The sequence below is a fragment of the Haliotis cracherodii genome, unplaced genomic scaffold (genome assembly GCF_022045235.1).
Source record: "Haliotis cracherodii isolate W230 unplaced genomic scaffold, xgHalCrac1.p SCAF_13, whole genome shotgun sequence".
Lineage (NCBI taxonomy): Eukaryota > Metazoa > Mollusca > Gastropoda > Lepetellida > Haliotidae > Haliotis > Haliotis cracherodii.
Window position 1 is genome coordinate 28,980,759 of NW_027266268.1, and position 17,307 is coordinate 28,998,065.

General features: G+C 40.5%; 1 protein-coding gene across 1 annotated transcript in view; it reads right to left on the reverse strand.

The window, feature by feature from the left end:
- LOC139459827 (potassium channel subfamily T member 2-like) overlaps positions 1-17,307 on the reverse strand; it is a 172,383-nt gene that overhangs the window by 22,157 nt on the left and 132,919 nt on the right. Inside the window, exons 10-22 of the mRNA XM_071241523.1 lie at positions 15,026-15,190; positions 13,954-14,090; positions 13,662-13,725; positions 12,551-12,659; positions 11,803-11,911; positions 10,487-10,636; positions 8,952-9,190; positions 8,001-8,250; positions 6,896-7,022; positions 3,838-4,010; positions 2,865-2,936; positions 2,491-2,625; positions 1,355-1,466 (exon numbers count right to left, since the gene is read on the reverse strand). Coding sequence (XP_071097624.1) covers positions 1,355-1,466; positions 2,491-2,625; positions 2,865-2,936; positions 3,838-4,010; positions 6,896-7,022; positions 8,001-8,250; positions 8,952-9,190; positions 10,487-10,636; positions 11,803-11,911; positions 12,551-12,659; positions 13,662-13,725; positions 13,954-14,090; positions 15,026-15,190 — 1,842 coding nt within the window. The remainder of the gene's footprint in view (positions 1-1,354; positions 1,467-2,490; positions 2,626-2,864; positions 2,937-3,837; positions 4,011-6,895; positions 7,023-8,000; positions 8,251-8,951; positions 9,191-10,486; positions 10,637-11,802; positions 11,912-12,550; positions 12,660-13,661; positions 13,726-13,953; positions 14,091-15,025; positions 15,191-17,307) is intronic.

Here is a 17,307-nt window from a genome sequence, read left to right on the forward strand (position 1 = left end):
ACAAAACTTTCTTTCCATCAATCTAGACACATATATTTACATAATAGTTTATGAAACCGTTTCACTCAGTACAACAAATGTTTATAATTTTTCTTTTTTTAAATTGGTCTTTCTGCATTAATCAACCGAATCTAATTACCGTATTCGATGTAATAAGTGCCCAGGGTGCTCTCAAAATTAGAAATAGGGGGGCACGTATTAGAATATTATTTTAGTGAAAATAAAAGATAAATTTCTTGGTTAATGCTGACAGCCTGAAATGATTATGTACGACAGATATATTTTTTTCCAAAATTTAATTGCCCATAATTGAGTGTCCATATAACAGATGAGTGCGTATTATACGAGAAAATATAAGTCTTGTGTACATTGATCAATCAGAAGGGGTGCTAATTAGGATTGTTCACTGGTCAATATATTAGCAAATATCGCAGTGGCCGCTTGTTAGAGCAGGGCACTTATTACGTCGAATACGGTAACCTACATAAGTTCGTCTGAGCAAGAAAGAATATCGTCCCATCCTATTAGTCCTGACAGTACAATGATAACCTTATGAAATTGGTCTTTCTGTATCAACCAACAGATGCTGCTGTTCTGAACAGTGCTGTAGTATCACTTCAGTCAGCTTTGATCATGATCTAGAAGTGTAATGTAAGTTGTCAGCCTACCTTGAGGGTATATGGTGTGATGTACCCTGTGAGTGAGCCTATGTACCCCGAGCCGTCAGGCCCACACACAGGGTATATCACACCATATGCCTGGGGGATAGGTTGACAAGTTTATATCACTGACATTCAATCATACAGAACAAGAATTTATGTTTAACTGTGTAAAACACTTTGATTCGGCTAATTGGACAGCTAGCAGACGATGCAAATGAACCAAGTTACTTCCCTTTACCCAATAAATTCGGATAAACATCAGTTCATTTCAGCTCAACAATACTTTTGTGAGATAAGTAAGTTACCTAAAGTGTGTTCTGATCAATTTCTCAGAGGCCTACATGAGCGGGCTACATGAGACAGGCTACATGGAAAATAATTGCTACTTAAGGCTAAAAAACCCCATAAGTCTAGGCTCTCAGGCACTGCCCACATCATCATAAAGTTCACTGCACATTTCGTTTTTGTTTCCATTTTCAATTTTTTTTGTGCATTGTGTTGAAGCATTATGATTTTTATATTTTTTGGAAAATGGAAATAAAAACAAAACATGCGGCAGACTTTATGATGATGCGGGTGATGCCTGAGATCCAAGACTATTATTTTTTTCAGTCTAACCAATCAGAAGCTAGTATTTCAATGTAAGGTGAGATAATAATGATTGCCCTTCTAGGTATAGGTATAATAGTTACTTTTTCCAACTTGGAAATGGTGAGGGCATATCTGTCCTTGGCACGGAACTGCATGAACCTCATATTGGAAGCTTGTGACAACTCTGTGATAATGTTGGCAGTAGGGAATAATCTGGAATGAAATGTAAACAAAACATGCAATAAATATTCCCTAGCAACTTCACCTTTATAAAAATAATAAACAATATTGCATGATGTCAGCTTAATGTTTGTCTGCCTGTTTGTTTGTTAAGCCTGCACTCAGCAATATTTCAGCATTATGGCGGCATTCTGTAAATAATCGAGTCTGGACCAGATAATACAGTGATTGCTATTACATGTATGTGCTACGATCCATGCCATCAGGGTATGATGACTCGCTATCAACCAAGATACCTATCCTGACCTCTCGCAACTAACAACAAGCACAGGTTGCTGTGGACCAAATCTAACCAAGAATCCCTATGTAGTTATATTACCCATAAGGGTGTAAAGAGTGACAACGTACTGATATTGGCACAATGAGATTGACATCATGAATATCAATTCAGGCAACTGGGATAAGATGACATTCACTCAACCAATCACTGAGTCTGACCACCTCATCCCTTGAGTCATCTCTTATGACAAGTATAGTTGCTGGGGACCTATCTCTATGAGCAGTCAGTGTAATGTAAGAACTAAACCAAACATGATGTAGATTGTTGATGTTTACCACTTTAGTGAGCCCGCAACATCATAACCTGGGTGAATCTTGCTATGTTTTCTTGACTTAAGTACAGCTGTGTGGTATCTACCTGAATATAGTCTGTACAGATACAACTGTGTTGCTGTAAGTAGAGCTGTGTTGTATATACCTGAATATAGTCTGTACAGATACAATTGTGTTGCTGTAAGTAGAGCTGTGTTGTATCTACCTGAATATAGTCTGTACAGATACAACTGTGTTACTGTAAGTAGAGCTGTGTTGTATATACCTGAATATAGTCTGTACAGATACAACTGTGTTGCTGTAAGTAGAGCTGTGTGGTATATACCTGAATATAGTCTGTGCAGATACAATTGTGTTGCTGTAAGTAGAGCTGTGTTGTATATACCTGAATATAGTCTGTACAGATACAATTATGTTGCTGTAAGTAGAGCTGTGTTGTATATACCTGAATATAGTCTGTACAGATACAATTGTGTTACTGTCAGCCAGTGTCTCCTCCTCTCTGGACGTGGAGCTCTCCTTGTTGACAATGACGACGTTCCCAGCATGGTTGATTCCTGCCCGTAGCAGGTCATCTAGGCTGTAAACATACACACCATACATAAGTTCTGGGGCTGTGGCACCTGGGAGACAACATACCATGATACCTTCTTAACAAAATTCATGAACAGAGTAGGACCCATTTGACTTCCCTGTCTTACACACAGCTCAATTCTTTGCTTGCCTTGAAATACACATGCATGACAAGTTACCCGTCGAGAGATCCTTTCATCCAATCCAACAGTGGAAAGTAAGAAACAGACATGCATCACTAGTTACCTGTCGAGAGATCCTTTCATCCAATACACCAGTGGAAAGTAGCAGATGGTCTCAAGGAATGATGGCTCAGGTCTGGAAGGGAACAGTATTTTCAACATGGATGGAATGTTTACATGTACTTTCATCAGTTTTCGTCAAGAACCATGTTTACCTCATTCAATATGTAAGAAAAGTTCAAATGGTTTGACTTAGAATTTGTGTTAGTTCTATTCAATCATTTTATGTAACCAACATTATGTCGATGAGGTCAGATGTATTAAAACTTTACAAAAGTGAAAAATTGAAATGCTGTGTTTGGTTGAAAAATATTGTGTATGTCATTTTTGGTTGCAACATTACTTCAAGAACTTTTAAAGGAAAAATAACTATCTCTAGTAATAGATAGTCTTTTGTTTTGAATTACATCCTTAATAAGATCAGTTTCCTGTTTCCCATATGAATGGCAACCCTATGACTGTTGTGCCTACAAGTACAAGAGACTCACGACAACTCGGTGCAGCTCAGTTTTCCTTGTGGAACAGACACTGGACTTGACTAAACTGAGGGACAGGTGGTGAGGTGAGGTGAAATGGGGTTTAACGTCACGTCCTAGATTATTGCACTTATATAGCGACATGCATGTACGTGTGTGTGTTTGTGTGGCTGCTTGTACTAGTCTGGACTGATGCCGATTTATAGTGCTAGCACACTGAGATACCATGCCGCAGTTTAACATGAATACCCCACTCAGACACCGTATACTGATTCCGAGGTGGCCAGTCCTTGTTTTAGCCCCTTAATGCCTTGCCCCAGACAGGGTATGAACGAGTACCATCTTTTAACGTCTTTGGGTATGATCCGGCCAGGGTTCGAACTCCGGACCTTCCACTCTCCGGACTGATGCTTCACCACTAGACCACGGAGGCGGTCCAACTGAGAGACACATCAGAAGCATATCCTCAACATTATCTTTAATATGGTGTATAATACTCACTCAGTTTCAAGAAGCAGGACGATTGGACTGAGTGACTTCTTGGGGCGAGCATGAGATCGTAGAGGCACAATGAAATTATAGAGGCCATTGCTGGCATAGTCAGCAGCCACAATCACCGCAGGGTTGGGCCAGTTGTACTCCTTGCAGCTCTTAGCGTCACAGTGATCGCAGACCTGAAGTAGCGGCCATATTGGATTATACATTTGTCATGATTTAAACTTGGGGTTGGGGTTAATGCCATTTTGAATGGTATTTTTTACAGGTACTGTATTCGACATAATAAGCGCACTGATAGAAAAGTGCCCCATGACCAACTTCTAGACCAATCTGTAACTACTCCATATAAACGCCCCGACTGAGACTGAAAACTTACATGACAGTCGATACTCTCTTGTTTCTATTACAGACAGAAAACAGCAACGCAGACAGGGTATATCATTGCCCAGTAACAGTTATTGAAACTTGTTATTCTAGTTACATCAAAGTTTCAACTAAGTTTGTTAACTACTACTTGATTTCTGAAGAGAAATTTAACTAGTTATGTATGGTTTTAATTGGCACCCCCTCTGTCAATTTTCTAAGCATCCAGGCGCTTATTATGGCGAATATGGCATATCGGCATGTTAGCTTCATGTGGGAAAAAAGTAAAAAGTGATCCATGTCATTGAATTTTACCACCTTAGTGAAATTCATAAGCACAGATAAGGTTCTGACAAAATATGGCCACAATCTGGGAACATCTGACTACTCCTCAACACTTTCTTAGCCAACAAATCAACAGTTAATTTTTAATGAAAATTTTTGTGAAGGGCAGGTGCTTTTCATTAACACCTGGTGTCATCACTGATTTTCAGTGATCCATTCATATAATTTTCACCCCCATGCTGCCGCTCAAGTATATGGAATCTGTATTCAGCTGATAATTGATTATTCTCTGGCACTGAAGTTTCATATCAAACACATCTGTAGATGTTGCTTTTGTGGCTTAAGAAAGATGTGGGTCATTGAAGGAAGAATATAGAACTCGTCATAGTTATTTCTAAAGTATTTCATTACACGCACATTACCTATGGTTTCGTCACTTACCTGTAGCCTTAATCATGAACCATAACACAACAAATGCAGTGCAAATGCAGACCATATTTTATCTGTCACCAACACTATAAAAACATATGTTTGTAACCTAGTCCTTCAACAAACTGAATTGAAACATGTGATAACAAAGTAAAGAAGCTGACATCGCAATAATACCACTGCCTTGCAATGTGGCCACAGCAGTACAAGACTACACAGACCAAACAGAGGCACAAGAGAGAGCTGGTTTATACAAAGGCTGACACGAGAGACCCAAAGCACTAGTTCCCTGTGTGTAGCTCAGTTCTACTTGAGATGACGGAAATGTGCAACTATGTGTAGAACAAAGAACAATTACAATACTACAGAGACTCAGAGAAGATCTACTATGACTGTTGTGCCTACAAGTACAAGAGACTCAGGACAACTCGGTGCAGCTCAGGTTTCCTTGTGGAACAGACACCAGACTTGACTAAACTGAGGGACAGGTGGTGAGGTGAGGTGAAATGGGGTTTAATGTCATGTCCTAGATTATTGCACTGAATTAGCGACGTGCATGCATGTGCATGTGTGTGTGTGTGTGTGTGTGTGTGTGCGTGTGCCTGTGTGTGTGTGTGGCTGCTTGTACTAGTCCAGACTGATGCCGATTTATAGTGCTAGCACACTGAGATACAATGCTGCAGTTTAACATGAATACCCCACTCTAACACAGTATACTGACTCCGAGCCGACCAGTCCTTGTTTTATCCCCTTAATGCCTTGCCCCAGACAGGGCACGAACAAGTACCATCTTTTAATGTCTTTGGGTACAACGTGGCCGGGGTTCGAACACCGGATCTTCCACTCTCCGGACTGATGCTTCAACACTAGACCATGGAAGCCGTCCATCTGAGAGACACATCAGAGACTACATGGAGACTTAGAGAAGATCAACAGATGATCATGATGTTCTAATCAACATTTATCTCCTGGGTGGTCCCAACGAGCCCGCCAAATCTTAGGGATCATAGTGACCTTTTGTTTCTGGCAAAGAGGGTCATCTGTACCAAATTCTTTGGAGACTGGGTGAACTAGGTCTCTTGGTGTAATTTTTCAGCCAATAGGAGTGTCATTATATGGACTATTATTAGCTGAGCTGACCATATTTTACTAGACACTGGCTTCAAACTGGTGGCCAATGTCACAGACTGTCATAGGGGGGCACAGGTGGCCCAGTCTTCTAAGGCGCCACATTTCGCTGTGCAGAGTTGCGTCCCTTCGGCATGCCAGAAACATATGATTGTGGGTTCGAATCCCGGTTTGCCCCGATTATGTTTCTAGGTTTGTCAGCACCATACCCGTGCTCGTGGGTTTCACATCAACTGTACAACAAGTCCTGTCTTAAAACATCAACTGTACAAAACGTCCTGCCTTACAACATCAACAAGTCCTGCCTTACAACATCAACAAGTCCTGCCTTATAACATCAACTGTACAACAAGTCCCCTCCAGAAAGCTCCAGAATCCTAACCCATTCTCTTACGCAATACTCCCATTTCTTTCATTTTTCACAAGGAATGTATGCCAACCATTTCTAGCAAGACAATTTCACTAAACACTGTGGCAAAATCCCTGCTGCAGCCAAATCCCCGCTGTGGCAAACCCGCGCTGTGGCAAATCCCCACTGTGACAAATCCCCGCTGTGGCAAATCCCTGCTGTAGCAAATCCCCACTTTGGCAAATCCCTGCTGTGGCAAATCCCTGCTGTGGCAAATCCCCACTGTGGCAAATCCCTGCTGTGGCAAATCCCTGCTGTGGCAAATCCCCACTGTGGCAAATCCCCACTGTGGCAAATCCCCACTGTGGCAAATCCCCGCTGGTGCAAGAAAGAAGCTTGTCACCACAGTGCAGAAGAAAAAGCAGAGAGCGACGGACGAACGGACATCGACTGCACCATTACGATAACAACACGTATCCATCAATAGGAGTCAAAATTGTACTGAACTGCGTGATACGTAGGTTGTACCTGCATGAGTTGCAGACAACACAGAGGGCGCTTCTCTCGCATCAAGTGACACAGGGTTGGGCTCGTGCCCACGTAGGGCGTCACTGGTGGGAAACCCCGCACATACCTGAAAACATAATTAGAACTTGGAATAAAAATTTCTAACAATAAAAACACAACAAACATATATATTAATGATTATTGTCAGTTTTTGTTTTTCCTGCAGAGGAAATATTGAATGTTAACAGTGTGGCAAAGAAAAACAATGTTGATAATAATATATACATTTAAAAATTTATCTTTATACACTTTAAAGCCAGAACCAATTATTATGTACATAGTTTCTTTGCCAATATGCCAAGAATTAGGAGGCAACTCATCAAATATTATTTTTTGCAAAATGTTGATTTGACATTATTTCCCGAGAAGAATTTGACATAAACATTGCCAAAACATATTATGAAATATAAAGATACAAAGTATCAAAACATTATGGTTGGCCCATGAAAATAATATACCTGTAATGTTGCAATAGGGTGTTTTAATATTGGCCTTGCTATAGGTCTTCGGTCAGTCGTATTTGCCCGAGGCAGGCTGTATTGGCCCTAGGCCACACCTATTTTATGACATATTTATTAACTGTCTACCTACACTATGAGTTCACAAGTAGTACCAGTCAAGAAGATCAAGAAAAAGCTAAAAATGTTGAAGTAAAAAGAAAACAGGATCCATGCTCTAATTGTGTATCGCCTTGTTGTGATTGCATTGTAAGGAATGCAATCATGCACAAGAGCTGTCTTGCCCCAGAACAGATGTATAGACCCGCTCAAATCCGATATTGGCCAGCTAAACCTGTATTTGACCTCCAGTGCTTCTTTTTGATGCGGGGCAAGATTATTATGGACAGTCGATTAATAAATTGGTCATATTTAATGTCGTATTTACATTAATTAAATAAAACTGTTTTTAAAAAAATAATTTTACTTATACCCAACACACTGAAACTCTTATATAGTCAGTTCAGCCACTCTACCACAAACTGAACTTTTTTATATTGTTATTGTTATTGTTGACGCCCTCACATCCCGTCACTGCCTGCACTCACTCTGGGTACTCATCATACTCCTCCTCATGGGCAGTGTCATCATCCGACTCGGAGTCGGACCCTGTCAGGTTGATCTGGATGTCACTGGAGTCGAGAAAGGCTGGTACAGGGGCTATGCTGGGCCTCTTCTGGAGGCTCTGGATGTTGAGGCCTTTCGGCAGGCTCAGGCGGGTTCGCTTGCTCCCTTGACGGGTCATGTTCTCGGCTTCACTGTCGATACGTGTGTGTTGAAGTTCCAGCGCAACAGTTCCTGAAATTGGTCAATTGGTTTTGGTTTTTAGGGGAGTTGCATGATTAGAAAACGCCTTAGGACTTTCAGTTTCGTGATCTGGTAAGCAATAGTCTGATTGGTCAGATGAAAGGTCGTTCTGACATGACCTGTAATGGCATGTCCTCAGATCTATGTGCAGCAGTAGCAAGCACCAAGATCTGATTTTAATGAGATTTAACTCTCCCACACCGGCAATCATACTGGCAACTCACCCACACTAGATCTTACTGTTCATTCACCACACTAGATCATACTGTCCACTCACCCACACTGACAATCATACTGGCAACTCACGCACACTAGATCATACTGTCCACTCACCCGCACTAGATCATACTGTCCACTCACCCACACTAGATCATACTGACCACTCACCAACACTGGCAATCATACTGGCAACTCACCCACATTAGATCATACTGACCACTCACCAACACTGGCAATCATACTGGCAACTCACCCACACTAGATCATACTGACCACTCACCAACACTGGCAATCATACTGGCAACTCACCCACACTAGATCATACTGTCCACTCACCAACACTAGATCATACTGTCCACTCACCAACACTGACAATCATACCGTACACTCACCCGCACTAGATCATACTGGCAACTCACCCACACTAGATCATACTGTCCACTCACCCACACTAGATCATACTGTCCACTCACCAACACTGGCAATCATACTGGCCACCCTGGAAGCCTGCTCTGCCCCATGGGGCAGCCTGTTCTTCTCCGTCTTTTCCTCCTGGTTTGGGTGGGCCAGGATGAAGTTGGAGTTCTCCTCCTTCGTGATGTTCATGTAGAAGCAGATGTCGGACTGCCTCATGATGTGGCGTGGGCCGGGGTTCAGCTGGATGGTGGAGCCCGGCACATCCTTCTGCATCCCCACCAGACTCACTCCATACCTACAATAGCCTCATAGTTGCTCACAGGTGCATCCTTGTTTCCTTACTTTCACAAGAGAGTAACTTCCTTTTGGAATGAATATGGGCAACCATATGTTTTAGGAGATTCATTATAACTATGGGCATGGAATAAAGCATATATCTTCAGGAGACTTACTTCCTATGGGCATGGAATAAACATCTTTCATCTAGGGGCTTACTTCCTTTTGGGATGGAATACAACATCTTACATGAGGAGACTTACTTCCTATGGGCATGGAAAAAACATCTTACATAAGGAGACATACTTCCTTTGGGCTTGGAATAAAACATCTTACATGAGGAGACATACTTCCTTTGGGCATGGAATAAAACATCTTACACGAGGAGACTTACTCCCTATGGGCATGGAATAAAACATCTTACATGAGGAGACTTACTTCCTATGAGCATGGAATAAAACATCTTACATGAGGAGACTTACTTCCTATGGGCATGGAATAAAACAAGTTGCATGAGGGGACTTACTTACTATGGGCATGGAATAAAACATCTTACATGAGGAGACTAACTTACTATGGGCATGGAATAAACTATCTTACATGAGGAGACTTACTTCCTATGGGCATGGAATAAAACATATAATCAGGAGTATCCCTTCCTTTGGGCATGGAATAAAACATCTTACATGAGGATACTAACTTACTATGGGCATGGAATAAAATATCTTACATGAGGAGACTTACTTCCTATGGGCATGGAATAAAACATATATAATCAGGAGTCTCCCTTCCTTTGGGCATGGAATAAAACATATATCTTCAGGAGACTTACTCCCTATGGGCATGGAATAAAACATAAATAATCAGGAGTCTCCCTTCCTTTGGGCATGGAATAAAACATATATCTTTAGGAGACTTACTCCCTATGGGCATGGAATAAAATATCTTACATGAGGAGACTTACTTCCTATGGGCATGGAATAAAACATATATAATCAGGAGTCTCCCTTCCTTTGGGCATGGAATAAAACATATATCTTCAGGAGACTTACTCCCTATGGGCATGGAATAAAACATATATAATCAGGAGTCTCCCTTCCTTTGGGCATGGAATAAAACATATATCTTTAGGAGACTTACTCCCTATGGGCATGGAATAAAATATCTTACATGAGGAGACTTACTTCCTATGGGCATGGAATAAAACATCTTACACGAGGAGACTTACTTCCTATGGGCATGGAATAAAACATATATAAGCAGGAGTCTCCCTTCCTTTGGCCATGAAATGAAGTATTTATATCAGGGCACTTACTTCCTATGGGCATGGAAGGACGCATATGTGAAGCTCTTGCCACAGTACTCCCCGAAGAACTTGCTGTCTCCCAGCTGTATGTGGTAGATCTCGTTGCCAGAACACCGGCCATACAGCTGCTGCCACTCCTCTGACGATGTCTGGCCTTCTCTGGGAGGAACAGGGAAACATAGATAACTACATGTGCATACATTTGTCATCACAATGCTATGGCAATATATAATTACAGGTGTAGGTGTCTACTGTGTATTGATATTGAGCATCTCATTACCACATATGCACTCCATCATTTGTACTCTGCCTAGGTCTAAAAGTTGTAACCTGTGTCAATAACTGCTGGACTAGTACATCCAAAATAAATTTCAAACTGGCAAAGTTGGTTTAATATGATTTGAATTGAAATTACAAGTACTGCCTGAGTCTAGAATAGCCTTTCTATCATTAGTTTGTTTACTACGGTTTGTTTACTGATTTTATCCCTTCAAACAATTGGTCAACAGTAAGATTAATACATGTACTGTAAATCTGGAAATTGATGCATCTCCAAATTAATACGACTGCTGACCAAAGCCAAAAATGAGACTCAATATCAATGCAATATTTCTAAAACCATCACACAGTTTATGTGTTTACTCTGTTGACTGGCATTAAGGAAGTTAAAGGCAATAAAATAATTGAACCAACAACAGTTCACTGATTGGTATGCGGAGAAGGTGTCAACAAGCTTGACAAGAGTGGGTAGAACTCTTGACCCCAGCAGTGATAACTCACCGGTACCCATTGCGTAATTCCTATTCTTTGAATGACATTGTTATATACTTGTTACAACTGCTGCTCAATAAACCGTGTCTGTGTTTATTGTGTTCAAGTTGGTATTTCCGCTATCCAAAGTGTCCAGTAAGGCCGTCTTATTGTTGATAGTCATTTTGGAGACATAAATGCGAAGTTAATTAATGCGAGCAAAGACCACTCGCATTTTTCGCATTTAATTCACGCTCGTGTAAACTTCAAGACTTAGACCCTTCATTTCTTACATATAGAGCCATGGATGGGAGCATGTTAGACACTGAAAGCAAGAGCAGTGAAGGGATGTCTTATATATGTTCATCAAACTCTGAGAGAACATTTACAGGACATTACTCCTTGAACCCCTTGTCTGAATCAGACAATGGAACAATTTGTTTTAAGCATTCCTGATTTTTATGGTTTCAAGATTTGTAAACGCACAAAAAATAACAAAACTTGAATGGTGAGTCTGTTATATTAACATTCACAGCTATCCAGTGACTGCTATATAGAAGGGTGCGTGTACTCACTGTCCTCTAGACGTATGTAGCAGTAGTGTGACAAAGGTAGAAATTCCCGGGCACAGACAGTTGTTGGCAAGTAGGGCGTACTTGAACTCATCCTCACACACAACGTGGTCTGAAACACACATTCAACACACATTGAACACACCTATTTTAAAAGCAATATGAAAGCTTGTCCTTACCTTCATCGTTCCATAACCAATGTCCAAATTTGCTTCTTTTCAGGTTTTTGTACACAAGGCTTGTTTCAGGGGTCAGTTATTCACCTGAATTCGCTGATTGGCTACGATAACGCTCATCAATTATTTTTGACCCTGTTTGTTTTTTAAAATGTCCGGACAGAAAAATTTAAATGTCTGGTAAGCAATATTTTAAACCGGACATTTGAGATTCCGTATCGGACATGTCTGGCCCATATGACCGTTTCCGGACGTCTGGTTGCAAGTGTATTATTTTAACCTGCATTATCTTTGCCAGATTAAGAATGAAATGTAAATAGGAAAGAAGCCACCTTGTAAACAAAGCATTCTAGAACAACTTCTATTTTTTGGCATAAAGTGATGTTTCAACGTTACTCCAACTTGATGACGATGTTAGAATCTACATCGAAAGTTGCTACATGCCATAATCAAGAAGTGGGGTGGTTGAGTGCACACTATATATAAGTGGTGAAGGCTTGCACGTTATTCTGCATCCACCTACAGGCAGGCTCACCAGTGCCTTGACATCTGAAATGTTGCCAGGAAAGACTTACCAGCAAATTTGACATGAAACTTGTTCTCTGGACGAAATATCTGGACATAGAGGGGGCAAGTTGGGGCAAAGTCCTTGACGGCCCAAGACCTCAGGATGGTGTGCTGGTCCTGAAAGAGTGAGTAAGTAAGAGAATCACAGTCAGCAATATTCAAGCTTTATCACTGCGACTTGTCAAACATAATCTACCAGCCTTCGAAAGTCCTGATAGTCCGCTAGCCTGAGGCTACTAAATTGTGCCTAAGACAAGTATATACCCAATGATGGTAGTCCTCATTGACTAGTCGCAATTGAGGGCTTTAATTCTGAACCAGTTCTCAAAGCTTAAATTTTGCTTTAAAAAAACGAATAAACTGACAGAAAAGTAAATATGGTAAACATTTTTTTTCTTCAAGCAGGAGCACCTATAATCTCTGAGGACTAGTAAAATATGGTCTACACTAGTCCTCTGGAATAGTCTCCAAAAAACATTCTTAGGCTTACCAAACCACATACAATCATCTAGGTCCCACTTTGTAATTACATGACTCATTTGGTTGGCATCAAAGCATTGAGAACTGTTGACCTTTGTACACTTGAAGGTGACCAATGAATCGGATGTATAAACAGATCTTGATCTATATTCATGTGTTGATCAATGTCCAAATTAAAGAAATGTTGCCTGAACCGACTTAAAAGGCCTTGAATTTGGTGACTTAAAGTCTGTAAGGACCCTGTATAATGTCTAAGGTTACCGTATTCGATGTAATAAGCGCCCCGGGCGCTCTCAAAATTAGGAATAGGGGGCTGTTATTAGAATATTATTTTGGTGAAAAAAACAGAGTTGAAAGATAAATTTCGTGGTTTATGCTGAAATGTTTATGTACGACAGATATATTTTTCCAGAATTAAATTGCCCATAATTAAGGGTCCATATAACACATGAGTGTGTATTATACGAGAATAAATAAGTCTTGTGTACATGGATCAGTTGGAAGGGGTTCTAATTGGGATTGTTCACTTGCCAATATATTAGCAAATATCGCAGTGGGCACTTATTGGAGTGGGGCGCTTATTACGTCGAATACGGTATTCATTATGATAAAGAAGTCTGGAGAATGTGATACACTTACAGAAGTCATCTTGTTGCTATGGTTTCGTCCTGCCAATACAAAACATGCCTCAGCTTCCTGCATCCTGGAGGATAAAAATAGAATCATGAAGACCTTCACTGATACTCAGGAGCAGGTAGAGGATGGAGACAAGACACTTTTATAGAAACAGGTGAAAAAAGTAAGTGGTCTTCAAATACAAATTGTCAAAAAAAGTTGCCACTTCAGAATTAAAAATAACTCGGAGAGTGTGAAATTATAGCATGCAAAAAATGTAAAAATATGTTACACAGTTGTGGAAGTGTCGGTTTACCTGCACCGGGCAAGATCAGTGTATTTGAGAGCTGAACCCTGGACATAGATGACCCGCTGTGCCCAGATGGGCACCTGCAGCAACATCTTCATAGTGGAATCCAGCTCACACGGCGACAACAGCACCACGAAGTAGTCCTGCAACACGGAGGAGAGAGTCAATGCTGATTTAGGCAACAGTCTGTGATATAGAGAATCTCACCAGAGTGTCTTTTGATATCAAATATATCAACGAGTGTTGATATATTTGATATCAAAAGACACGCCGGTGAGATTAAATTTATCATCCAACATCATTCTTCCAACTTTTTCAGTTTGTAGACAGTAATAAGCAGTGTCTTAAAAAGTACTGCTAATAGCTTCAGTAGCAGAGTCAATAGTGATGTCATTTGATTGTAACATCATGCTAACCAATGACGTCACAATGGTCTGGAAAGCATTGTGATGCAATTTCCTTGCAGCGATATCTACAGTGTAGATATCGCTTGATCTCACCCAAGCGATATCTCCTGAGGGAGCCAGTTATGGATGATAAATCACAGCTCCATGTAGGGATAGAGGGTTAGAATGGTCCACAGAAACCAGTGATTGTTGTAAGCGGTGGTGGGGTTTCTCAGCCTTGGAGTTAAAATGCTCACTCATTAGGCCAAAGTCCCAGGTTTCAATGACCCACATGGGTACAATGTGTGAAGCCCATTAATGGAGTCCCCATCGTGATATTACAGGGCAGTTTTCTGTAAATGCTATTTAAGGGTATTAAATTGCTCATACACATTATTGATTGGTTGAAATTACAGTTTCTGGAAGCTCAGTAGCTTGTTTGTCACCCAGCTGCCAGACAATTTGTTTACACATTGTTTGTGAATCAAGTACATCTAAAGGCAATGATGATATACATTCCACGATGTAATTTCAATGTAAGGAGCTTGAATTGCAGAGATTACAGAGGTCAACATGTTGCCATGACGACATGGTGTATTTATTCCAGTAGCAGGGTACATAAAATTGATGAAAATATTATTGACCATGTTATGCATGTATTTTACCAGTGAGATGAGATCTTTCACACTGACCTGCAGAAGTGGATGGGCGTAGAACTCATTCAGGAAGTCCATGATGGTGTCAGAGTGCAAGGTGGTGGTGCACACGACCACGTGGCGCTCCGTCTGGGCACGATGGCTGCTGTACGTGCCCCCAAGCTTCTGTCTCTCCAGCCAGGTATACGCAAGCTGTTCAAACTGCAAGGAAAACAGAAATGTTTAGTCAGGTCAGGGGCACGGGAGGCCTGATCATCAATGCCACTGCAACTTGTGGTGCATAGTTGTCTCCCTTAGGCATGCCAGAATCCTAAGATCCTAAATGTTCTTGCAACAAACAGTTGCTACATTTTGACTGAATAGACACTGGCATTAATCAAATACAATAGCTCTGTCATATTCTGTATACTGATAGGGTTGAATATTAGGGCATCTCAGTTCCCACAGAAAAAGGAATAAGAAAATGTTCAATCATGATACAAGCAGGAACTATGACTTGAAAGATGAAAGGTAAAATACACAGATTATTTGTAAATGATTATAAAGAAAGATTGATCTAACAAACCAAACAAACCAAACCAATACCATAACAGTAATAGGGATATCCCTAACTGTAAAAGGCGACTATCCTTGTCGTAAGAGGCGACTAACGGGATCGGGTGGTCAGGCTTGCTGACTTGGTTGGTTGATGCATGTCATCGTATCCCAACTGCGTGAACCGATGCTCATGATGTCAATCACTGGATTATTAATAACTTGATTATTTACAGACTGCCGTCATTTAGCTAGAATATTGCTGAGTGTGGGGTTAAACAACAAACCAAACCAAACCAAAAAACCTAACATTATGGCAGACTCGCCACTGTGCACAGTACATAACACTGAAGCTTTCATAAAATCCCACTAGAGACAGACAATGAGATATGACACTTGGGAATCCTCAAACACAATGAAGCATTCATAAAAGTTTCAAATCTTCGAAATAGAACTGATTGTTTTTCTTGCATATTTAAGTGTGAAAATTATATATACTTGCTGACATGTATACGAAGTGACTCAGTAAACATGTTTCTTTAATCCAGACGATTGTGAACTAGGCCAATTGCAATGGAGATGCTACAGTTTATGTCCCTCTACTTCCAGTTTATGTAGTTTGTTTGTTTGTTTGTTTGTTCTTTAACACGGCACTCAGCAATATTCAAGCTATATGACGACGGTCTGTAAATGTGAATATTTGTCAAATTATAGTGTTCACCCTATTTTACTATTCATTTCATCATAACACGCACACCAAGATTCTGAACGATGACGGAATGTTTCTTACAGGTGTACAGTACTTCACATGTACCCAATGTTGACAGGCTGAATGTGTGCACTCTCAAGGCAGCTTTGATGACGTCACACCTCTCGTTATATCACAACAAATCACTCCATGTATCGTATGAAAATAGGTGACGTTCGAAAATAGGTTACTCGATAGAAGGAAGGTTACCTACAGTATAAAACTACCACATAAACTGACCTGTGAAGATCCGGATCACATTTGTGAATAGGTTTGAAACTTTCAATTATGTCAATAAAGTAACAAAACAATCAGGTGACGACACTCCAGTGCAGTGGGAGTTTACAGACAGGGCAATGGAGGTCATGTCTTTTATTGAAAAAATTTTCTCTTGGAATGTTGCAGAATTCTATTGTTAAAGACATTACCTACTGGCATGAAGCTGAATTTGAATTTTGATTCACTCATCCATCAGCAATGCCATCTTAACTATTCGAAAACAGGGTACGTCAGGATATATAAATGTAAAATGTGTATGTGGCGAGGGCATATGACTTGGTTTTTTTTGTTTTTTATGTTTAACGCCGCACTCAGCAATATTCAAGCTATATGACTGCGGTCTGTAAATAATCGAGTCTGGACCAGACAATCCAGTAATTGATGTCATGAGCATCGATCCACGCAATTGTATATTTTGTGAATGTGTCAGGCTTGTTCAGGCTCTCTACCAGTTATAAACGTTTTGTTCACTTGAATTCCGTTCTGTGCTTCATCCATTATCAGGAACAAGAGCATCTGCACATTTGACCTTTATCAGCACTCCTTCATCCTTTCATAGAAGAAGGATCAGAGTCTGTAGTTTTCAGACAGGTTGATCTAAAATCCACATTTACATTCCTTGTGAAAAGAGGCATGATCTCAGAAATTGGACTGCCAGCTCGAGAAAGTTTCCACAAGATTTTGAAACACTAACGCACAGCTTAGAGCCTAAAGTGGACAATACATTATTTAAGGCTGAATCAAACTAGGGCAAGGG